The sequence below is a fragment of the Ochotona curzoniae genome, unplaced genomic scaffold (assembly GCF_017591425.1).
Source record: "Ochotona curzoniae isolate NIBS_2020 unplaced genomic scaffold, NIBS_Ocur_1.0 contig_3819, whole genome shotgun sequence".
Classification (NCBI taxonomy): Eukaryota; Metazoa; Chordata; class Mammalia; order Lagomorpha; family Ochotonidae; genus Ochotona; species Ochotona curzoniae.
Genome location: NW_024466004.1, coordinates 26,191,687 through 26,216,938, shown reverse-complemented (window position 1 = coordinate 26,216,938; position 25,252 = coordinate 26,191,687). Strand labels below are relative to the sequence as shown.

At 41.1% G+C, this 25,252-nt stretch overlaps 1 protein-coding gene across 1 annotated transcript in view; it reads left to right on the top strand.

The window, feature by feature from the left end:
* The window catches only part of COL9A1 (collagen type IX alpha 1 chain), a 93,002-nt gene extending 70,815 nt beyond the window's left edge, over nucleotides 1-22,187 (top strand). The window contains exons 34-38 of the mRNA XM_040983043.1: nucleotides 9,501-9,647; nucleotides 9,818-9,872; nucleotides 12,023-12,211; nucleotides 19,612-19,689; nucleotides 21,975-22,187. Of these exons, the coding sequence (XP_040838977.1) occupies nucleotides 9,501-9,647; nucleotides 9,818-9,872; nucleotides 12,023-12,211; nucleotides 19,612-19,689; nucleotides 21,975-22,159 (654 nt within the window). The 3' untranslated portion in view covers nucleotides 22,160-22,187. The remainder of the gene's footprint in view (nucleotides 1-9,500; nucleotides 9,648-9,817; nucleotides 9,873-12,022; nucleotides 12,212-19,611; nucleotides 19,690-21,974) is intronic.
* Nucleotides 22,188-25,252: the final 3,065 nt, after the last annotated feature.

Genomic DNA, 25,252 nt, shown 5'->3' with positions numbered 1-25,252 from the left:
TCCTTTTTAAATAGTTTGTAGTTTTCTTCGAATAGGTCTCCTACGCTTTTGGTTAGATTTATTCCCAAATACTTCATACTTCTCTCTGTTGTTTTGAATGGTATCCTGTTGGTTAGATCTTCTTCCATCTTGGTGTTATTTGCGTACACTATGGCTGTTGATTTTCGTTCGTTAATTTTGTACCCTGCCACTCTGCCAAACTCTCGTATAAGTTCTAGCAGTTTCTGTATTGAGTCTCCTGGTTTTTCTATGTATAGGATTATGTCATCTGCATATAGTGAAAGCTTGACTTCTTCGTTTCCTATACGTATGCCTTTGATTTCTTTTTCTTGTCTTATGGCCTCTGCAAGTACCTCTAGGACTATGTTGAATAGCAGTGGTGATAGCGGGCACCCTTGTCTTGTTCCAGATCTCAGTGGGAAGGGTTCTAGCTTTTCTCCATTCAGTATGATACTGGCGTTGGGTTTTTCATAAATTGCTTTAATTATGTTGTGGATTTTCCCATCTATGCCTACTTTGGCTAGAGTTTTTAGCATGAAGAGGTGTTGGATTTTGTCGAAAGCTTTTTCTGCATCTATTGAAACTATTATGTGGTTCTTGTTTTGCAGTTTTTGGATATGGTTTATAACATTTATGGATTTCCGAATGTTGAACCATCCCTGCATTCCAGGGATGAATCCTACTTGATCCGGATGAATGATCTGTCTGATGATTTTTTGAATTCTATTGGCTAGGATTTTGTTGAGAATTTTAGCATCAATGTTCATCAGAGAGATAGGTCTGTAGTTTTCCTTCTCTGATGGTTCTCTGTCCGGTTTTGGGATTAAGGTGATGTTGGCTTCATAGAATGAGTTTGGGAGGGTTGCTTCCTCCTCTATTGTTTTGAAGAGCTTGTAGAGGATTGGGGTTAGTTCTGTTCAGAATGTTTTGTAGAATTCTGTAGTGAAGCCGTCTGGGCCTGGGCTTTTTTTCGTTGGGAGATCCTTGATGACTGTTTCAATCTCTACCTCGGTTATGGGTTTATTTAATTCTGCAGTTGCCTCCGGACTGAGTTTTGGTAAGTGGTGGGAGTCCAAGAACTTTTCTATTTCTTGGTGGTCCTCAAATTTGTGGGAGTACAGTTCTTTGTAGTAATTTCTAATTATTTTCTTAATGATTGCAGTGTCTGTTGTTATGTTGCCTTTTTCATCTTTAATGCTATTGATTCTCACTTTCTCTTGTTTTTTTTTGGTCAATCGGGCCAGTGGAGTGTCTATTTTGTTTATTTTCTCAAAAAACCAACTTTTTGATTTGTTGATTTTATGTATAGTTTTTTTGATTTCTATTTGGTTTATCTCCTCCCTTGTTTTGATGATTTCTTGTTTCCTATTGTGCGTGGGACTCTTCTGCTGCTGTTTTTCCAGATCCTGGAGGTGTGAGGTTAGTTCCTGTATTTGGCGTCTTTCTTGGGCCTTGACATGTGCTCCGATTGCGATGAATCTACCTCGTAGCACTGCTTTGGCGGTGTCCCACAAGTTTTGGAGTGTTGTATCAGAGTTTTCATTGGTTTCCATAAATTTTTTGATCTCATCTTTGATTTCTTCTCTGACCCAATGTTCGTTTAATAGCATATTGTTCAATTTCCAAGAGTGCCTATATTTCCTGGGGAGTTTTGAGTTGTTGATTTCCAGTTTCATCCCATGGTGGTCTGAGAGGGTACATGGTATGATACTAATGTTTTGGAAGTTGTTTAGATTCGCTTTATGTCCTATCATGTGGTCGATTCTGGAGAAGGTGCCATGTACCGCTGAGAAGAATGTATAGTCTGTGGCCTTAGGATAAAAAGTTCTATATATGTCTACTAAGTCCAGTTGTTCTATTGTTTGTGTGAGCTCTGTTGTTTCTTTGTTGAGTTTTTGTTTCGTAGACCGGTCCATTGTTGTTAGAGGTGTGTTGAGATCGCCCACAAGAATTGTCCGGGTGTCTATGTCTTCCCTTAAGTCTGTAAGTAATCGCTTTACGTAACTAGGTGCATTAAGATTCGGTGCATAAACATTAATGATGGTGATTGCTTCTTGATGGATCATTCCCTTCACCAGTATAAAATGGCCTTCCCTGTCTCTTTTGATGTTAGTTAGAATGAAATCTATCTCGTCTGAAATTAGGATAGCTACCCCAGCTTTTTTTCCTTGTCCATTAGCGTGAAATATCTTTTTCCATCCCTTCACTTTCAGTTTCTTTGCATCCTTTCTGGTTAGATGCGTTTCTTGTAGGCAACAGATGGTTGGGTCTTGTTTGATGATCCATTCTATTAATCTCTGTCTTTTGATTGGTGAATTTAGACCATTTGTGTTGAGAGTTAAAATTGAGAGTTTGCAATTTTGCCTTGCCATGTGATTGTGTTGTGTGTGTGTTGTTGCCTATGTAGTTGTCTTGTTTGTGTAGCTTTTAGTTTGGAGACCTTCTTATTTGCCATCTTTGTTTGTGATTTGCCTCCTTTTTGTCCGGGACTAGCGCATTTCTAAGGAGACTTTGCAGAGCTGGTTTTGTGTAGACATATTCTTCTAGTTTTTCTTTGCTATTGAAGTATCTGATTTCGTTCTCATATACAAATGAGATCTTTGCTGGGTAGATTATTTTTGGTTGACAGTTGTTTTGTTTCAGGACTTGGAAGATCTTTGTCCATTCTCTCCTTGCTTGTAGGGTCTCTTCGGAGAAGTCAGCAGTGATTCTGATGGGTTTTCCCCTGTATGTGATCTTTTCTCTACTTCGTACTTGTCTCAGGATTCCTTCTTTGTCTTCATTGGAGTAGAACCTGAGCACCGTGTGTCTGGGTGAAGATCTCTTTGGGTCATGTCTGTTGGGAGTTCTCTGTCCATCCTGTATGCGGGGTGGATTCGTGTTCCAAGTGTTTTGGAAGTTTTCCTGTATAATTTCATCAAGCACTGCTTGCATCCCAGATTCTCTTTCTACTCCCTCAGGGAGGCCGATGATCCGAATATTCAGTTTTCTAAGGTAATCCTTCATCTCTTGCATCATTTTATTAGTTTTGCTGAGGTTTGTCTCCAGCTGTTTAATTCGCTGGGCACTTTCATTTTGTGTGTCTTCTGTTTCAGAGATCCTTTCCTCTGCCGCATTTATTCTGTTGATGAGGCTTTCAATTTTATTCTCTTGGGCATCCAGTTTGGTTTTGATTTGTTGTATTTCGGTGATTATGCGGTTCTGGTAGTCTTCCAGCTTTGTGTCCACGTCTCTGAGAAATTTTAGCATTATTTTCATCAATTCCTTTGCTGGTAACACGTCCATGTCTTCATCTCGCATCGCCGATATTGATAATGGCTTTTGGCCCATGTTTGGTGGGGTGCTGGCTCTTTCATCTGGAGCACAGCTCTTTCTGGTGGTTTTTCCCATTGCGTTGGTGAATTCTGGTGGGGCAAATGAACCCGTGTGTTGAGGGGCTGTCAGATGCTTTCCTGTAGAGATTGGAGCCTGCAGACGTGGTGTTGTCGAGCGTGGTAATTTTCAAGGCACCGTTGGTGCGTTCTCAGGGCCCGGGGCTGTAGAGCACCACCTTGGGGGCCCAGTGGATTCCAGGCACACTCTGGGCACCTCTTCTACAGGTGTGACACCCCAGGGCGTGGAGGGATGGAGGCGCTCTCTGGGTGTGCCCCCTGCACGGGAATCCGCAGGACTTAGAAGGTTTTATGTGCTTTCTCCTTGCGTTCTCCGTGTCAGGGACTGCAAGGTTTTTCAGAGCCCACCTGGTGCGTCTCCCACACACGGGACTGTGGGTGAGGCACTTTCCAGGCGTGGCTCTTGTGCAGTGAATCCACCACTCGTGGTGTGTGGATGTTCAGAGCCCCTGTTCCTGTGTGGCTCTCTCACACCGGCCCTTAGCGGAGGAGTGGCCCAGGCGCCCTGTTATAATTTCACGGCAGGTTTACACCGTGTCAGTGTGATGCAGAGGAGTTTTCAGTGCTCTCCTGGTGGGTCGCCCACGCTCAGAACTGCAGGGTGGGAGGCGAGAGGTGAGCAGTTCACCCTATGGGAGTGGTACCTGCGTGTCGGGGACACACAGCACTACACTTCCCAAAGCTGGGCAGAGCTCTTCTGACACCTGACACCTGTGCTGTGGAGGCGGCTGCTGCAGGCGGGGCCGCCTAGTCCGCTCGGCGCAGCCGCTCGGCGCGGCTACCAGGGTCTTCCTGATGTTATCTCACTTCCACCAGGCAGGATGTGGAGGACTCCAGATCCTCGCCAGCAGCCTCTGCGCACCGAGACGCACTGGCCCCCCCAGTGTAGGAACACCCGAGGCGCCCCCCCGGGGCCCCCTCAGCCACCAACACCACTGCACGCAGTTCCCAAGGCACAAACCCAACAGTTTCAGTCCGTCTGCCCCGCGTTCTCAGAGGCTAAAACCTCGGCAGGGGTCTAGGAATGCGGAGGCTGCCACGTCAACCCCCCGGCTCACCAAACGTTCGGCCGCTGCAGTCTGCCTCCACCGCTGCCGAAGGCCTCCCACCGGCGACGATCCGCCGATCTCCCCGCCTCCGGGCTGTCCGCGTCTCCCGTCAGGCCGTTTTCAAAAGTGACTCAGCAGGTCTGGAGTGGGATGTCGGTTTCTCTACCTTTGCCCTGCTCCGTTCTCGCTGTTCTTCCGAGTTGTGTGGATCTTTTTGGCTCCACACTGTCCCAGGGAGCCTCACGGACCTCTCCCTGCGATTCCCTGCTGTTCCTCTTTGCTGCTTCTGTGACTTTCTATCCCTCTTTCACTGGAGACTCCCTCACAGCCTTCCTCCTACGTCGGCCATCTTCTCTTCCCCTATAAAATATTTGTTAGGTTAATTTTGGATCTATTGTGTGCTTAACACAAATGTTTGCTTATTTTGGGGGGGAGATTGGGGTGATCTATCCATTGATGGAAATGGGATTTTTGAAGTTTTATACAATTACTGTAATGGAGGTTATCTCTGTGTCTAATATTGAGTGCTCCAGCATTGAGTGCATGTCCATTTATAACCGGCTTATCTTCTTGCTGAACTAATCCTTGATGGCTATGTAATGACCTTTCCCCCCCTTTATTTACAGTTTTTGACTTCCAGTTTGTTTTGTTTACTATAACCATAGCTACTACTCACTTTTTTGTTTGCATATGATATTTTTTCATCCTTTCACTTAGAATTGCTTGTGTATTTAATGGTGAAGTGGGTATCTTATAGGCAGCATGTCATCAGATCTTGTTTCTATATTCTTTCAGTCAGTCTATATCCTTCAACTGGGGAATTTACTCTTTATGTCCAATGATATTATTGGTGATTAGTCTTATTATTTATTTTCTTCTTATTCATATTATATATACTTAAAAGGGAGTACATCTTTTTGCTAATGTGTGTGACACATTAACCTGTTATATCTTTATGTTTCGTAAGGCTGGTTTTGGTGTGTTGCATTGCACTAGATTTTGCTTGTCTTGGCAAGCCTATTTTCCCTTCATTTATGAACAATATCTTTACTTGGTAATGTATTGGCTTAAGTTTATTTTCCTTTTAGAACTTCAAATATGTTATTCCATTCCCTCTTGGTCTATAAAGTTTCTATTGAAAAATACACTGTGAGTTTATTGGATTTTATCTTAAACATGGCTTGGTGCTATTCTCCCTGTGCTGTACTTCTATCACAAAGATGATCCTTTCTGATCATGTCTATGGTCCTATGGGCCACCTGTAGGTTATATGTTTATGCCTTTCTCCAGCTTGAACATTTTGCAATATTTCACTGAACAGTTTCTCTAGTCCTTTTTTCTTATGGATTCCCCAAATTTGAATATTTGCTTCATGATGTCACACAGGACTCAGAAGCTGTCTTAATTATATTCTCTTTATCTCTTACTGGGATATTTAAAAAATCTGCAAGTCCATATATTCTTAGTTTGATCAATTCTGTTGAGGATTTCAGCTGCATTTTTATATCACTTTTGGAGTTCATTTCTGAGATTTCAGTTTTTTTTTCCAAGATCTGGGTCTCTGATAAATTTCTCATTAATTTCATTTTTTGATTGTTATAATTTTAAATAAAAGTGTGTACATTAACATAATCTTATTCCTTAAGAGCAGTAAATGTACCTTCTCAAATATAAATATTTATGACAGCCTGAACCTTAGAAAGATTTCACTGCATTTCCAAAGTAAGTTATATAACTGTCACCTTTTTTTAATTTAAAAGTTTTATTTATTTTTATTGGAAAGGCAGATTTTACAGAGGAAAGGAAGATGTTCTCTCTGCTGGTTCATTTACCAAGCAGCAGCAAAGGCTGGAGCTGAGCAGTTCTGAAGCCAGGAGCCTTTTCTAGGTCTCCCAGGCAGGTGCAGGGTCCCAAGGTTTTGGACTGTCTTCGACTACTTTTCCAGTCCACAAGCCGGGAGCTAGAAGGGAAATGGAGCAGCTGGGATACAAACTAGTGCCCAAATAGAATCCCAGCACATGCAAGGCAAGAACTTTAGCCACTAGGTTATTGCACCAGGCCTAACACTGACGTCTTAATAAGAGTATATTGCTAGAAACAAATAGTGACAATTTAAAGGAAAAGTACCTCAAAACACTTGGAAATTTTAGAACTAGATGCATCAAAGTCACAAGAGTTTATGCAAACTAGAAAATACCCAATATGAGAATATAATTTACCAAAACCTATAAGCTGTTTGTGGTACATTTACAACCCTAAAGAAAAAAGAACAATGAAACTTACAATTTAGGGAAAATAGAAAATAAATTAATGGAAACTAAAGAAAGAATAATAAGCCCTGGGGCTCTCACCATGTGTAGTATGTTATACCTCTAGCTGTGGTGCCAGCATCTTATAATGGGCACCGGTTCAAGTCCTGGCTATACCATTTCTCATCCATCTTTCTGTTAATATGTTTGGGAAATTAGCAGAGGATGGCCCAAGTGTTTGAATCCATGTGGAAGACCCAGAGGTAGTACCAGGCTCCTGGCTTTGGACTGGCTGAGCTTTTCTGTTGTGGTTGTTTGGGAAATAAATCAGTGAGTGAAAGATTTCTTTCTCTGTCTTTCCTCTTTGTAGATCTGCCTTTTAGATAAAAAATAATTAAATCCTAAAAAAAAGCCTTAAAGTAAACAAAAGAAATGAAGCAATACTGAGAGAAAATAAACTTAACTTTTTGTAGAATTGAGAACTATGACCAAGCACAAGTTCTTCAAATAAAACAGATTCATCACTGGTAAATTTAATTTTAAAATAAAACAAAATGTAACAAATAATTTTATGGTAATATTTATAGATAAGATTGATTCATTATAGAGTAAAATAAATTATCCTGCATGAAAAAAATGAAAACTTTGAAACATAATTTTCAGAAAAATAAATCAAATTGAAGTTGAAGACATCTATATAAAAGTATGGCAGAAATTAAAAAATATAGCAGATGATCAAATAGAACTTTCTGTTTAAAATTATTAATAAAACATTAATGAGATTCAATCTAATCTCAAGAATTGACCAAGGGAGAGCCAGCAGTAACAGGAGCTTCAGTCATACGGGTGCATTTAGAAGGCTTTTCAATCTACACAGTCTGAGTGATGTCTGTTCAGATAAGGAGCTGGGAGCTTGGGTTTACGTGCAGCTACTGAATGGCCATGGGAGAGCCTGCCGCAGAGAATGCACAGAATAACATCAGTGGCAGAGTGAATATAGCCAACACTGGGGCCACTTGAGAGGAAAGGCAGATCTCTCTTCAAAGGGTCCAGATACATGGCAAAGAACAAGTGGAAGTAGGCTGTGCTGTAGTCAATCATCATACTCTGTCCTTGTACATCTTTCTGTGAAAGTCTACCTCCAAAATGCATTTTCTATCCAGTACCACCACGACCCAGCCAGGCAACAATGTCCTGAATTCATCAAACTGAAATGCTCCACACCCTGGCCCTGCTGCCTGCTGTAACACCTCCCCGAGGCACAGGGAACATCCCCCAGGACAAATGCAGACGTGCTGAGGGCCATCCAAACTCCTGCCTGGATTCTCTTACTGATTGTCTCAGACCACATCGTGGGGAATTGACAAAGCACTTTCATTTCAGACCTAGAGCTTTCTTCACAAAGTTCTCGTTAAGCCATTTTTTTCACTGGGCTGCCTCCTCCCTCATGTCTTAGCTCAGAAAGCAACTCCTTGAACCATTAATTTATTTCTTAATTTCATGTAACCATTTGCATATATTTCTTTTAATTTGGGAATATTATCTTATTCCTTTTTCTCTTCCAGTGTTGATAATGTGTGCTATATGGCAGAGCAATTGTCAGTCACTTTCAAAGGTGGAATCCTTGGTAGTCTTTGGCATTAGAATCGTACACTATCCATGATACTCAATGGAATGAATTCAAAGCACAAATGAAAAAAAATGAATAAACAATGTGGTTATCAAAGCAAGTTAATTACATTCCAAGTTGGATGTAACATCAGGGATGAATTTTTGCTTTTCCTTCTGATGCTCTTCTTTCTTTCCTGTCACTGCCAAGGCAGGTGAAACTGAATTGCATAGTCCAATTTTAAGGGAATAGTTCCTTACACAAGGACATTTATTCCCTCATTGATTTCAGCATAGCTGAACTTGTCAAGTAGATGTCTGTACCCTGACTTAGCTCTTTCCAGATAAATGTCTGTGAAAGAGCAGCTGACTAAGTAGCTTTATGAACATTCATATTTGAACACTGGCATTCTCTGTCTGCCTCGTGTTCCTTTATCTTCTCATTCTGAACAACACTACATTATAGCTTCTCTGTCACAAAGTCTACTAGAGAAAGTTAACCAAACTTTAGCTTAAGAGAAAGTGAGCTAAATTAGACTTTTCTGAAAGTGGTTTTTGTAGATAAGGATTCTTTCTTTGCTCTCAGGCAAAAACCAATCTGACTTGGATATGTTGTGCTCAGGAAACAAGTGATTGATTTTTAACTTTCTTAACACTTATATGAACTACAAACATAATTTTCTGATCCAGCATGTTAAATACAGAATTTTAAATGTGATATTTTTGAGTGGATCAATTTAGTTTGTTGCTTTCTAATTTCTAGATATAGCTAATACCTTTAAATCTCCCCGGCCAAAGTTATAAAGGCTAAATGACTGATGTTTCTGGAAATATCCTGAGTTTCTGCTTGCTTCATTGGTTATATACAAAGTAATGTCTTGTAAGAAATCAGCAGCTATTTTGTGGCCAGAGAACGTTAGTAAGCATTATTATTTATTAATGACTCTGCTCTTAAGTGATTTACGGTATGAACAAACTTCAGGCATATGTTTGTTACTGCAATGAATGTTTTTTTGAAATAACTCTACCAAAGGTTTCTAAAAATTCACCTGGACAGGAAGCCTAAGCATTTGGTGAGTTGTGTGTAGTTAGAGGTAAAACAGAAAGGTTTCTCAGGAGAGTGTGAAAGTGTTTGCATTAGCAGTAAGCAGACCCATTCCTTGTGTTTGGGCATGATTTTACAGTGTGCTGTGTTGTTTCAGGTGGGGAATCCTGGAGAGCCTGGTTTGAGAGGGCCCGAAGGTAGCCGGGGGCTTCCTGGAATTGAAGGCCCCAGAGGACCGCCTGGCCCCCGAGGTGTACAGGGAGAACAGGGTGCCACTGGCCTGCCCGGCATCCAGGGCCCTCCGGTGAGTGGCATACAGACCCAGGCTCTGCCATTAGAGATTCAGTCCCACCGCAGCAACTTGTCCTGTAAATCCAGCCCCTTGGCTCCTTCAAGTCTGGCAGTTGAGAATTAAACACTGGTCTCTTTATGCTTGTGTGTATCAACTGCACTCTTTTTCCTTTCCTGTCCCAGGGTAGAGCACCGACAGACCAGCACATTAAGCAGGTTTGCATGAGAGCCATACAAGGTAAACAAATCACACTGATTCTTTCTCCAGCATAAACTCTTGCTTCTTTTTATTCTTTTTAGTTTGTGAGCATCAATAATCATGACTTTCTGTGTGCTTTAAAGGTGGGAGATTTTCGGTAACGTTAGTGCCAACTCTGCTTTATCCAGTTGTGGCCATTTGCAAAGCTTGAAAGTAAAATAATACCTTTGTTTGCTAGCATTTTTCTTTTGATGAGCAGGTTAATTTATAAGCACAAACACAGGGTTTTATTTTTGTGTCTTTTCCCTTTCTTAAGGTTCTTAGTATATCCCTAGGCATGCCTTTAGTTCTTGCTGCATTGCTTGAGAAATAAACTCTAGTCTACACATTGACTTGAAGCACAAATATACTCTGTCCACTCATATCCTACCCATGTGAAAGCTCAATGACTGACACTTTACCAACATGGCGATGTATTTGTTTTTAACATTTGCCAAACTTTAGTTAAATCGATCTGTGGCTATGACAATTGTCACTTATTTCAGAACATGTTCAGAACTGTTCTCAAATATCACAGAGCATGAAGATGGGTGCAAATACCATAAAACAGATGATGTGATCTAACATTGGACCAATTCTATCATGAAGAAATCTCCTTTTTTTTTTTTTAAAGATTTATTTTTATTATTTTTTATTGGAAAGGCGGATATACAGAGAGGAGAGACAGAGAGGAAGATCTTCCATCCAATGATTCACTCCCCAAGTGAGCCGCAACGGGCCGATACTATGCCGATCCGAAGCCAGGAGCCTCTTCCGGGTCTCCCACGCGGGTGCAGGGTCCCAAAGCTTTGGGCCGTCCTCAACTGCTTTCCCAGGCCACAGGCAGGGAGCTGGAAGGGAAGCGGGGCTGCCGGGATTAGAACCGGCGCCCATATGGGATCCCGGGCGTGCAAGGCGAGGACTTAACCACTTGCGCCACCGCGCCGGGCCCGAAATCTCCTTTTTTGTCTATTTACTAATTTGTCTAGTAGAAAGAGCTGCAGAGTTTCATAAACCAGGCTAGAGTGAAATTATTTCTTTTGTTTTAGAAAATTGATACAGCTCTATTCATTTCTGACATTTTATCTTAAAAGTCTATTTCAGCTTTAAAAATTATATACCTAGAAAATTATGATTTTTATCCTGTTAAAAAGGTAAACTTAGAATACTCACATTTAGAATAAACAAGTTTAAAGTACTAGAAATTTATTTTCAATTCGTACTTGCTTTCCAACTTCAAAGCTTTAAAAACATTACAATATTTCCCTAGAATATTTAAGCGCAATTTATTTTTAATAAGTTGATTTTGATTTCATGGCTTTAGTGGGTGAGTCTTGGTTTATTTAATGGTTTTTGAAGACATCTGCTTGCTTTTTAATTTTTAAGAGACTGGCTATTCCGAAGAAACGGGTTATTTCTAATGTTCGCTATCTATTCCAAGCATGAACTACATTGGAGAGAGTGAATTTATAAGAAGCTGTAAATCCCCAAGAGATTATGTAATCTTCCAACTAAAAAGGTTTTAATTTTGAGACTAAGTCTGGAATGGTGTCTGAGCACTAATTCTGGACAATGTCCTTGGCTTTTAAAGACACCCACTTCTGCTCATACTCGGAAACCAATTTCCCTTCCCATCTTAGGTTTTCAGATACTCAAACCAGAATTCTCACAACACTTGAATCTTTCCAGAATATTCCTCACTCCAAAGCCCTGCAATTTATATCTTCCTTTCCCTCCCCTCCACTCCCCTCCCCTCCACTCCCCTCCCCTCTCCTCTCTTCTCCTCTCCTCCCTTTCTCTTCTTCCCTTCCTTTCTTCCTCCTCTCCCTTCCTCTCCTCTCCTCTCCTCTCCTCTCCTCTCTTCTCTTCTTATCCTCTCTCAGCCTCCTCTCCTTGTCACTTCTGCTCTTTGCTGCAAAACATCAGGACCAAATACATCCAAGAAGAGCTGAATAAACATCACCTGTGAAGTTTCCTGGTGGGCAGCCCATGGAAATATTATCCAGCTCAACTCAGTGCTTTACCGCCCCCTCCCCTGTTTCGAAGTTCCGGTGACACATTTAGAAACAAGGCATTTGGAGTGCTTCTCTTAACTTTGAAATCACTTTCACACTCCTGACTGCTGGTTTGTTTTGTTTTTTACCCTTTAGAACATTTTGCTGAGATGGCTGCTAGTCTCAAGCGTCCAGATTCGGGGGCTTCAGGCCTCCCTGGAAGACCTGGTCCCCCTGGCCCCCCTGGTCCTCCTGGAGAGAATGGTTTCCCTGGCCAGATGGGAATTCGTGGCCTCCCTGGCCTGAAAGGCCCACCTGGTGCTCTTGGTTTGAGAGGACCTAAAGGTGAGTCATTGTACCCAGGAACACATGCTGTCCTTTTTCAGCTGTGTAATTCATATCCAACCTGAAGGAATTCATGTTTTATCAGTCGTAGGGTGTTCAGTGAGCTAAGGATATGCATTGTTCTTCTAAAAAAATAAGACTGCAGAACCTACATGGTATTCCTTGACCCTGCTCTGCCACTAGCAGCAAAGCCTCCACCTGTGTCAATACTGATCATTCCTAATGCTCTCAGCTTCGACTGTAGCTCAGAATACACTTCACAAAGTCCGGTGGAGGGTTATTTAGCAGTTGTTGTTGTTGAGATCCTGAGGTCATTGTGGAACTTTTCTAATGTGTCAGCCATTTTTAGAATGTTTATATCTCTTACTTACACTACCACAATTTTAAGCAACAAATAAGACGAATTACAGAGGCTCTTCAGTATTCTTAAAAAGTCTTTTTTTTTCCCCCTAACTGTAATGTACAGTCCATTTTCATTCCTTCTTTCATGTTAGAGTTTGTATTTTTACCTCTCTTTAGAGCAGGTGGAGCACTGGCAAGCTGTATTATGCAGAGAAGTAGGGTCGGGTGTGAGTTAGATATTCAGCAGGACCAGCAGGACTGCTGGCTCCACGTGCAGTTCGCTGTTTGGGGGGAGTATGTCAAGTAAGGGTATCTGCGCACCCTCAATAACCTACAGGGACAGTGAAATAATATGAAGAGAGTGTCTACCATGAAGAGCTACTGACAGCTCCCTGGCAACTTCAGAAAGATACGCCACCAAAAACAAGAGGGGGACTTTTCTCTTTTTCTGTTAATACTGTGGATATCTAATTAGGAATAGACGTTATGGTGTGAGTGGTCAGAGGGCAAGCAAGCTGTCTCCTCGGATCCACAGATAAATTGCTGATGTATTTGGCTAACTAGACCCTCGGCTGGAACAATTTATTTGATTATTTAAAAAATTTTCCCTTGGCATGTACAGAATTGAATGTTAAGGAAAAAAATGAGCTTTAATTGGGGCCTCTTGTGAGACTGGCATAATTTCAAAGCTTCCAGAGACTGAACAAATTGGAGCATCAGAGGAGAGTTCATCTTAATGAGAACTGGTTGCTTTCCCTGAAGTGATCACGTGCAGACCCATTCCTCTTTGACCTGCTTTCGGCCACTGGCGGGGCGCTCAGACTTGGGTGCTCTGTCTGGTTAGTCTCAGTTCACCCTGGAATCCATTTCCAAGGAGCCCTGCTGACTTAGGTAGATCTATAGATGCTGACTCGGTTCTCCCCAAGGTTCGCTTGAAACAGCAGTTCTTTTTTTTTTTTTTTGAAACTATTTTTTAAATTTATCTTTTTCTGAAAAAAATAAAATTACCCTTTGTCCCATCCGCTCCCACGGTTTTCTCCTATATTATAAGTTATATGGTCCTTCATCAACAGGCACAAGTCCATCATTATCCTTTCTAAGTGTTTGATGAGACTGTAGGTATACACAATGTTAGAAAGTTCAGCATTCTATTGTCAAGTTATATTTAACAGTTCCATTGCAAGACCATCTTTTATTCAGAAGTGGAGATTGCATATGAAATATTACTCAGTCATTAAAAGAATGAAATTCAACCATTATGCTCAGTGAAATAAACCAATCCGCAAAGACAAACATCATATATTCTCTGATATAAGGCAATCTTCCTGCAAATATACAAGATCAGTGGGTACATGGATAAACATGTATGTAAATATACTTATCCAGAGGCACTGTATAATGGAGGCAAGTATACCGTGAAGTGGAGATGCATCGCAGAACAGCAGTTCTCAAAGAGGAGTGCCTGGAATAGCAGCCTCTCCAGGGACCGGAACCTGAGATTCTCCGTTGGCTGCAGACCCCCTGATTAAGAACCTTGGCTCCTGGGGCCCAGCATTCTCTGGTTTAACAAGCTCTCCAGGTGATTCTGACACTGCCCTGTGTCAGTGTGATATGGTCAGCCATGAATCACAGCTCCGTTTCAACGTGTGAGAAAGGAAGTCTTCACAGTTGAGGCAGAGCTTATCTTCAAGAAATGAAAGTCTATTTTGCGTGTTGTGCCAAGAGAAAGTTTAATTCCTCCCTTTCTCAGTCCTTGGCTCATACTCGAGTCACCAAGGTAGTGTTAAAAACCACTTTGTGGTTAACTCCCAGAGACTGATGTGCTTGGGCTGGGCATTGGGGTTCACATATGTGCCCCAAATGATCTTAATGCACAGCCAGAGTTAAGAACAGCTGGAAACAATGGTAAACTGCTTAGGAAGCTTTCTTAGGAAGCGCTTAGCCATACAAGGTGTGTCTAGACTGAAATGAAGGCAAGTTTATTTCTATAGTTGGATCCTGGAGAATGTTTTTGGCACTCAAATAATTTGTGACGCGTAACTTGATTATTTAAGCTATTTCCCCTCAATTTTTCTTATTTTTTTTTGTAGTAGTCAATGTACTCTGAAGTGATACAATCTTTTATTTTAAAAAATACTTCCATTCTCTCCCGACTCTTGTTCTAGTCCTTGAATCGAAGGCAGCATCTTGCCTGTGTTTTTGAGAACTGTGGGATAAAGGCTGGCAGGAGAGCTGGGAAGGTCTTATCAGTCAGTGCTGCCACACTTTGCCAACCAGGCCTTTCTTATTCTGTATATACATGAACATATTTAGTGGAAAACACACAGTTTCCTGCTATCCAAGGATTTGCAGCTCAGTTTTTCCCTGATAATATTCATTATTATAAATCATTCCACTATTTAAGAACTGAATTTTCAGCCAATTTACCCAAGAGATGCATTTCCATATTGCCTGTTGCCTTTCTTCCTATGCCTAGGAAAGGGAAGGCTGAATCCTGGTGTAAGTCACTGTGAGTGTGCTTTTGTAAAGAAATTGCCACATACATACCAAATAGTTTTATTATTAATTTTCTAACAGTTCAGGCAATATTTTAGTCACTATTTTCATCCTAATCTTTACTTTGAGAAACACAGTGGGGTGTTTTCAATGAAAGAGGTTATAGAAACATGCAAGTCACATGTGTAATTTTTCTTTGTTTTTCATTGACATGTTTTATATAATATCACACACAGAGAGGGCAGTGTGCATGCGTCTATTTTATACATATAATCAGGCAGAAACAGAAACAGGTGCTGTGATGCTCATTTTCCTTAGTATGACATCATGATTTTATGTTATAATTTAAAAATGTTCATGATTCAGATTAATTTTAGATCCCTTTGAATAAGGCTGTGCATTTTTTGATACTGTTGTGAGCCAAGCAGTTGTGTCAGTATGCAAATGAAGGCTTGAGAAAATCTATGTGTCCTAATGGTGACCCTCAGTTTCTTTGGTAAGAATCTGTTCCCATGGAGAATGGTGTCAATTGTAGCTTGTGAATAAATGTAGTAAAAAGAGGCTAAGGTGCCATGAGAATTTCCATTCTGCATGTAATGATTTGTTTCTCTTCTCAAACTGTGCATGTTCCTTTTTGCTTATGGAAGCTTATTTCACAAGCACTGCTACATATTCTTCTGACTGAGAGGGCTCGCAAAGGTAGAGCTTTATTCCCTGAGCCAGTTTCTGTGCATTTCAGAGTCAGACAGGAGCAGGAAGAGGCTGAGGAGCCCGGATGGTGGATGGAAGCAGCCTCCAGGCACGGTTTGCATGGAGTAGCCATTGGCACAATGTTCCTATCTCAGTGCTACCTCAAGTTTGCTTTCCTGTGGCCGATGATCAAAGGGATCCCAGCTAAGACATTGTGTTATTTGAAGGTTGGTGTGGCATCATTGTGGTATATGCAAATAAGTTCCTTGCACCACCAGTGAGAAGACTACATTTTAATTTATAATATGCTTCTCCTGCCTTCAGAAAATATAGCTCATTTAGAGATTCATTTCCTCATCATCAGCCTTCAGAATTTTGGTAATATGACATTTAAATTGCTAAGTTAACAAGAATGGTTAAGTTTTCAGTCTTTAAAACACCAATTGCCATAGCAGCCTGATAAAGTGAAGCCACATGGATAATGAGTGTGCTAAAATGACAGTGCAGCTCAGGGAAAATTGACAACTTTTAACATCCTATCTGTGAATATTGTTCAAGTCTAATATCCTTTAGATTTGTTAAAATTGTTTTCTTATTAGACATGAATATTTCCCAGTAAGCTTATTTGTGGTTATTTAATATTTTAATGTTTATTACATAACTCTTTTCACAGATTTTTATTATCTTTGTGCCCTGGAAGCTTATTTTTAAAATATAGAATTGATTTTCTAGAGATTTAGGGTATGTATTCATATTATCTGAAATGGAGATTTTAAAAAATTCTTTTATTTGGATAATCTTTACATAGTTGATTAGGGCACAAAGGGTCAAGGGCTACAGGAAAGTGGGTAAGACCATTGTTTCCACATTAATATATATATATTTTCTGTATCTGGGGTAAGGGGAGAGGTAAAGGCAGAAGCCCCACCCCACTCACCCCAGGCCCCTGATGTGGGGCATGCTCTGAGGATCCTGCTCAAGCAGTTTTGATAGTTCAACACTTCTGAATTGCTGCCGATCTCACCATTCCAGCATGATCAAATCTCTTCAGAATACATTGACTGACATAGTCTCTTCATGGTTGGAGTTCTGAGATCAGCAGTTCAGTTGGAGGGATCTCCAAAGAAACTTCCTCTGGGGTGATCCCAACCTGATTCTTGTGTGTGTGCTTGCCAGTACAAGGTCTAGCACAGTCTGTCGCCCCAGTCAGCTAATGCAAATGCAAGTGGTTGCATTTGATGGGTCAGTTCTTTTTCCAGCCCTGTCTTCCACACGAACCAGTGGGTGTTACAGTCAAGCCTGATGCTGCCCAGCACACACTCAGCCCTCACGCAAACCAGTGGGAGCTGCAGCCTAGTTGGGGGGCGACTGTCTATAACACCTACCAGGCCTGCCCCCTACCCTGGTTCCCATGCTTGCCAGTATGTACCGCAGACTTGTTCAGTCTGTCCCACATCCCATTTAGCTCAGTGGGCATTGAAGCCTAGTTCAACCTAACCAGCCCTACTATCCAGTCCACATACATGCTGGTGGGTGCTGTTCTGTGTAACCACCCCTGCGCCTGTCCTGGTTTTCATGCTCTCCAGTGGGAGTGGTAACCCAAGAGGGAGGTGCCCACTATTTCCCTATTGGACCACTCCCACCTCAGATCATGCATTCTCCAGGTGGTTTTGCAGTTTAACTTGACAGAATTAGCCCCCAGTGCCACCCTCTGCCAGCTGATGCTGTGGCAAAGTTCAACCAACCCTCATACTCTCTTTTTGATGCTTGCACCCTTAGTAATGATCACCCTAGCCTGGCTTTCCCTTGATCCAGCTCATATGAGGCCTACAGGTATTGCAGCCCTTCCTGGTCTGGTCTGCCCCCATCCCAGCTCAAGCTCTCCAGTGAGTGGTGTTCCAGCAGGGGGGCTTCCCACATTCCCCCTACCAGCTTTACCCCCCATCCCCGTTCTTACATTTGTTGCTTGGGCACTGTGGCCCAGTCTGGCATGGCCCACCTCACCTCGGCATTTGCCAGTGAGTGCTGGAGCCTGGCCTGGCCTGGCTGGCTTGGTCCACCCACAATTCCAGTTGAGCTGATGATGGTGACAGTCTTGTCCAGCCCAGCAGGCAACCAATCCCAGTCGTAATGTGCACTGGCATGTGTTGCAACTGAACCTGGTCCAACCCACACTGTTCTGGTGCTCAGGTTTGCCAGAGGATGATGTGAACTGATTCAGCCTGGTCTGCCCCCAACGTGGGCCAAATGTATGCTGGTGGGTACCTTTCCCTGCCTGACCTGGGCTGCTCCCTATCGTGGTTCTTGCGCTCACCTGAAATGGGGATGTTTTAAACTCCTCAAACCAAATGATCCAAGGTAGAGATAAAATGGACATTGTGGTTCCAGTTCTTAAATTTCTCATTCTGTATTACACTAGATACGGGTTGGGATATATTTTATCATGTTAAGAAAATAGTGATTGATTCTTTATTAAATTCTTAAAACATGCTTGTTGAATTGTCAGATGTTTTCTTAGTATCCATGGTTATGATTCCCACCCCTACATTTAGGCTGGTTAATAATAGTGACCTTTTTACTAGTTGAAAATTTGCTAGAATTTTACCTGTTGCAGCTTCATAAATTTCTGGTTTCAAAATTTAGGCTTCCTGAAGTTTTTTTTTTTTAAATTTTATGATACAGTTCCATATGGTCTGGGATTTTTCCACCCACCCCCTTCAAAGTTCCATCCTCCGACTGCTTTTCCCCATATTATTACAGTAGTAGAGTCCTTTATGAGCAATCATAAGTCCATCAGTCTGTTATTTGTGTCCTGATATTACTGGTACAAACAATGTCAGAAGTCCCGCATCCCATTGTCTAGATAAGTTAAACAGTTTAATTGGGCATCCATCTTCAGTTTGGAAGTAGAGATGCATACTGCATTGCATCTTCACATCTAGATATGATAGTCTCTATTACACCATAACCATACATTCCCTTAAATGAGAAGCCATGAGATGGTCAACAACAGGTATGAAGTTAAAACAAACAGCACCATGGGGTCAAAAAATGTACCACTGAATAACCAAGGCAGGGATGAAGAAAAGACAAGATGTCATCGTGTGATCCATGAGCCAGTGATGAACTTGACAAGGGAAAAGAAACGGTTTGGAAGAAATGAAAATGAAAACAAAAACATCAAAACACATGAGATGCAATAAAAACAGTATGGGAAAGGTTGTTGATCTTACAGTTTGTGTGATGGCTGCCTTATATCCGAGAGAACATATGGTATTTGTTCTTTTGGGATTGACTTATTTCACTGAGCATAATGGTCTCTACATGGGGCCATCTAGTTGCAAATGGTATAATTTCATTCTTTTTATTGGTTGAGTAATATTTCATGAGTAGATGTACCAGTTTCTTTAATACTCCTCTTTGAACAGGCATCTGGGTTGTTTCCATGTCTTTGCTATTGTAGATTGTGCTGCTGTAAATGCAAGATTACAGATTCCCTGTTCATATGCAGTTTTTATTTCCTTTGCATATATTCCTAGGAGCAAGATAGCTGGGTCATATGGCAGGTTTATTTGCAATTCTCTAAACACTCTCCATACTGGTTTCCATAGTGGCTGTACGAGCCTACACTCCCATGGGCAGTGATGAAGGGTACCTTTCTCCCCACATCTATGCCAGCAGGTGTTGTTGGTAGAGTTCTGAATCTAGGCCACCCTCACTTCAGTTAGGTGGGACTTCAGTGTGGTTTTCATTTGTATCTTTCTGATGGCTAGGGAGCCTGAGCATCTTTTCATGTCTATTTCATATGTCTGTTAGCCTTGATATTAATTTCAATATCTATATTAAAATAACGTTTCCTTAATGAAATGCAGGTGACTTGGGAGAAAAGGGAGAGCGTGGCCTTCCAGGAAGAGGTCCCAAGGGTTTGCCTGGAGCAACAGGTCTCCCAGGTAAGTGTCTTATGTGGCAGGGATGAATGGAGAAATTGATGGCGAATGAACAGTGTGAACTGAATAACATTTTAAAGGAATTGCCATTTGGCCACTTAAGTAAATCTGGTGATCATAATGACTGACATAGATTTAGCAAAGCCATCTGCAATGAAAAGTTATTTGTAAATTATATCCTATTCATTGCAAGAAAAAAGTGTCAGATTTTGAAATAATAATTCTCAAGTAGTTGCTTTAAGAAAAACAGTGTTCAATCCGGTCACAGTGTAATTCCTAGCAAGTTCTGGAGGAGTGAGTTGCATCTGTTTCTAGCCTAGGTGACAGCTTCCTGCTTTTCACTTTTTAAGAGGCCAGAGCAGTAGGAAAAACTAATTCAAGTTCTCAATAACCACTGAAGCTTTATTGTTAAAGCTCCCCCTTTCCAATATCCACACACTCCCAGACCTCATCTGCAGCCTTGCCGTCTGCCATCCCTAAAACCTGTTCATTCCTGCTGATGGTTACAAAGAGCCACACACAGGCGCACACCCAGCTGCATGGATGGAGATGACAGAGCAGCCTCTGTGTGAAGGACCTGGCGTGGCTCACTAGCCTTCTGTTCTCCTTACACTGGCTGCTTTGTCGCCAGGACTCAGACTGGAGTACACACCACTGGGAAATGACTTACAGACACAAGCACAGGCGCAGCACAGCTGGGCTGCAAGCCAGTTCAATCTGAAGGTGTGAATGATGTGCAGGCTTCCAGCTCATTCTCTGCAGTGACTGAGACAAAGAGGCTGGCTCTCCCAGCGTCAGCTGTTGCACAGAGCAGAGGTGACAGTGCTGTTCAGAGAAAAAGGAGTGAAGTGGTACTTGGTTCTGCCATGGATTTGGAAAACGTGACTTAGGGAAATTTAGAAAAGTTACTTTCTAATTCTGCCAGAAGCTTACCTATTTAATCACAGCTGTAATTGTATCCCCTAATAGGATTTCTTTCCAAGTATCCATTTTATTGCTGCTATGACTGCTTGCTCATTAAAAACAAAAACAAAAAAACAAAAAACCTTAGAAAATATAAATGTATTGGAGCTAATTCCAATTCTGCTTTTTAAAAACTGAATCATGAGTCTGTTGAGATGCTTTTACAAATTAGTCAGTTCTTGTGATTGGATGAGGAAGATTTTATGATTGGAAAAGGAAAGACAATCTGGTGTTAGTGGGATCAAGAGATGATTTTAGTGTGTGATGCAGTCTGGGTTCAGTGATGGGTACTTAGAAAAACAAAATGGAATTTACTAAGAGTTTTTTTTCTTCTTTTACAAGTAGTGGTTGATAGGAGGTTGTTGGACTGAGGATTGTTCAGGAAAGTTTTCATTCTGTGCGTTCAAATTCACTGGAGAAGGATAACTGATGAATCACATCTTGTGGGTACTAGGAGTATGACCCGTGTGTGCAGACACTTTGCCTTCTTGGATGTGAAGTCACGGCTGTCTTTATGTTGGACCACAACAGGCTACGAGACTGTTTAGTTTTCTTGGGCAGTTTACAGACATATGAGCTGTGCTTAGGGATAGTGACTGTAAATTTGTGTGCATGCAAGTTTGTATAATCAGCAGATTAACTATCAAATACTCTAATGCTGAAAATTATTTCATGTTTTCGTTTCTCCATAACATGTATTATTAGGTAGCAAGCATCCTCCCATAGATGGGCTAGTCAGAATGGACCTTCAGCAACGTAACATGACTCCCCTCTAGTGGTCATACGTAGAATGACATACTCATTTTAAAAATTAACTGTGACATTCTTACAGACTCTTGGCATTTTAAAAAATCATGCAATCACTAGGCAGCTAGTGTAGCAAACACTTAAGGTAATGCAAAAGGGTAAAACACGATCCAATATTTTTCTCAAATTGCACACTAGTTTATGTGCATTCTCGAAGACAGCTGTTGGCCTAAACATTTATGCCTTATTTTGTAAAGAATTGTGAATCTGCATCACTTCTTGAAAGACTTGGTCTGTGACATGGTGTCACTCCAGGAAGAGGTTATCACACAACAAATTTAGAGCATGCTTGAGAACCAAGCTCTTTGTGGAAGTGGTTTATTCTTTGGCATAACTTTGATTTTATATGAAACCCAAGTCCAGGGAAGAAAATTTGTCATGCTAAGCATCCATTTTCAAAAGCATTTATTAAGTCTCCCTTATGTGCACATGCAGGGCTGTGAGAGTAGAGCACTTTCTGCCAGTCTGCAGCTCCGAGGATTCTCCTGCTGACTTGTGCAATCTTTCGTGTTTTTCAGGTGACCCAGGCCCTGCCAGTTATGGGAGAAATGGCCGGGATGGGGAGCGAGGCCCCCCTGGAGTGGCAGGAATTCCTGGTGTACCTGGTCCTCCTGGCCCACCTGGCCTTCCTGGTTTCTGCGAGCCGGCCTCTTGCACCTTGCAGGCTGGTCAGCGAGCATTTAGCAAAGGGCCTGATCAGTGAGAGGCTTAATATTACAAGGCTGGCTGCACTTGGTGAAGGAGCTTGGCAGAGGACTACCCTGCAAAGCTGGGGTAGAGGTGGCATGCATTACCTTCAACATGATTCCAGATGCCCTACAACCAGAGTTAGAGCATTGGTGCTATTCAACTAGTCCTCTTTCCTCTCGGAGGGAAGATGATGAAGTCAGTGGTAACAAAAAATGAAAAGCCAGAAATTCCCCCATATAAAGTACAGAGTCCTATTCCTAAGATCTTGAACTTCAGTGTGCTATTTATATACATGATTCATAGTGGGCCACGGTGCCAATAAACAAAGACAACTGGTTTACCTCAGTTGCAGTAGTTTTCATTTTCACTTGGATGTTTTCAGAATATTTCAGTTACTAGCTTTAAAGGAACCCCCTACGTTGAAGGGAATGGTGCTTTACATGCCCTCTGTGCTCTCGAGTGGCCATGAAGAGCCGCGTCACCCAAAATGATCTCCTCCTGTTGGTTTTCATCTTCAGCCTGAATTTTTATTGAACTGTATGTACTGTACCCCACACTCATTACTATTTTGAGCTCTTCCATGTGAAATCAAAGAAGACATTTTAATATTCTGGCAATCGTAAGTTTTACTGGTGAGTTTATTTATTTTTAGAGGGTGGACATAACATCTCTGGTTGTACCAAAGCAGAAATAAATATGGTTTCTTAATATCTTGGATGCTTTCTTACAAATGTGTTCAATGAGAAGTAGTCATTCATCTTATAATTGCCAATATTTTGACAGGCACCAGTTTTTTTTTTTTAATATTAGTGCTTCTACACAGAAAAAAAAAATATTTCCAGTGGAGGAGATTCTACTGTGCCATATGTTGTCTGTGTTCTTAAGGGTATATATGTATGAATGGGGACAATTCTAAAACTGTGAACCATTTCCTGGGATTATGGACAAATGCATATTCATATATTTTGTGTATGGCATTTCAGATATGTCATAGGCTCTTATAAGTCTGATTTGACTTCTAGGTTAGGAACCATGTTGTCTTCATTTCAGTGGCTTGTTAGCTCCCTTCCGCCAGGGCTTCACAACTGCAAATGTAATTGTTTCATCACTTACTTGTGAAATACTACATTTTTAACAAGGAAACACTTCCTGACCTCTACAGCGCTTCATTACTCTTTACATAGTCACTCAGTGTTGGCTCTTATTTCATCAACACCTACCTGAACTATAGAAGAGACTTAAAATACTCTGAGCCACAGTGTGTGAATGACCAGTACCAGGGCCTAGAAAAGCAGCCCAAAATAGTTAAGATCTTGTTAGTTTATGGCATTGTGTCTGCTTGTGGAAGCAAGCCCTAAAGGAATTTATATATATATTTAAAATACATATATATGTAAAATAAAATACATATATATTTCCATATGTACATATATATGTATTTATATATAAATTTCTTGTGTACTTCCTGTGCATTTTAAACTTCTTAGTCCTAGATGTTTGCTTAAATCATGATGTGACACACATTGGGATTTGTTGAAGAATCGCTTATAGCATCTGGTTGTATGCCTCCGTCATGAGTTGTGCTGAAGCGTGAGTCTGGTTGCTGCCATTCCCACAGCCTGAAAGGAAGTTCTTCCCACTTGAAAGAACACTTTTGGAAATACAGGTGCCTGCTGTGTTGTGCGTGTTTGTCCTCCAGGGGTTTGTTTCCACAAGCATGGTGTCCTGTCCTGCAGTTGAGGTGGTGGGACTGCTGCGAGAGGGCATCGTGAAGGTAAGTGTTCCCGGGTCTCTACTCTGATGATGGGTTGATGCTGTCTCACGGGAGGGGATCCGGTCTCATAGGGTGGGGTTAGGTCCTGTGAGAATGGATTGTTAGCAGTGGGCATGGCACACAGCCCTGATTCCCTCTTGTGTGCTCACCACTAGCTCTTCTGATGTCATCTCTGTCGAGACATGCGTGAGAAATATATAGCTGCTGGCGCCCTGATCTTGAGCCTGCAGCACTGTGAGCTGAAGTAAAACCTCTTTTATTTATAGAGTATTTATAGAGTATTTTGTTATAGAAACAAACAAGACTGAAGTAGTACTGTTCCCTAAAATCTCTAAGCAATGAGTAACTTTTGCAAAACTCATCATACATAATCAAAAAATACAGTGAGATAATCTTTTCATCAAAGTACTTTTATTGCACCGGAGTGACATAATCAATAAAACAAAAGAAATGAAATAATGAAATAATGTCTCAGTTCTATAATAGTCATACGAAAATTAAAAAAATAAAATCTCAAAGAACAGTTAACTGTTTTACAAAACTCATATCCATATGACAATGAGCTTCACAGATACAGTAATCACTTTTGGAATAACCACTTACAAATAGATTATGTAGAATTAGCACTTTAAAAATGGTGGGAAAAATCTATTATAAAATCAAATGAAATAATTTACAAAAACCTTAAACATTTGAGAAATCATAAAAGTATCCAACAAATCCTCTCCATGAAAGATTGTTAAATATAGATCAAGTATATTTATCTAGCACAACAGTATTTTCCAAATTTTCTGAGATATTTTAAAAAGTCAATGAAGTAAAACTAGAGCAATCTGACCAAGAAGCATGTAAATAGGGTTAGAATTTGGCATGTTAATCAAGGGCACATGGTTGATTTATTCCTAGTCAGTGCTTCCATGGTCATAAGATACGACTTTCATCAGGTTGGTTAAGAACTATGGAAATCACTTGCCAGCCTGCGCATGGAAGCCCCCTGGTATGGTGTTGGGTAATGACTTCTACCTAGCACAAGAGTATGAATGAGTAGTCCCATCAAGCTTGATGATTGATTGACAGGTCCTCTGCAATTCTGCAAAGTCAGGACCACTACCTTAAGCACTGTTAGTCAACGCTGATTCGTTTGTAACCTGAAATGAGGTTAATGTACATCTCTTATGTAAAAAAATCAACTTTCCATTTTATTACTGTTGTGCTATCCTTGTGTGCTTGAGGTATAAAAATCTGAGTTAAAAAATAACATGAAAAATTTTAGCAACAAATAAGATTCCAAATATCAAGAAAATGTCTTTAAAATATTTTCAGATAGACTGG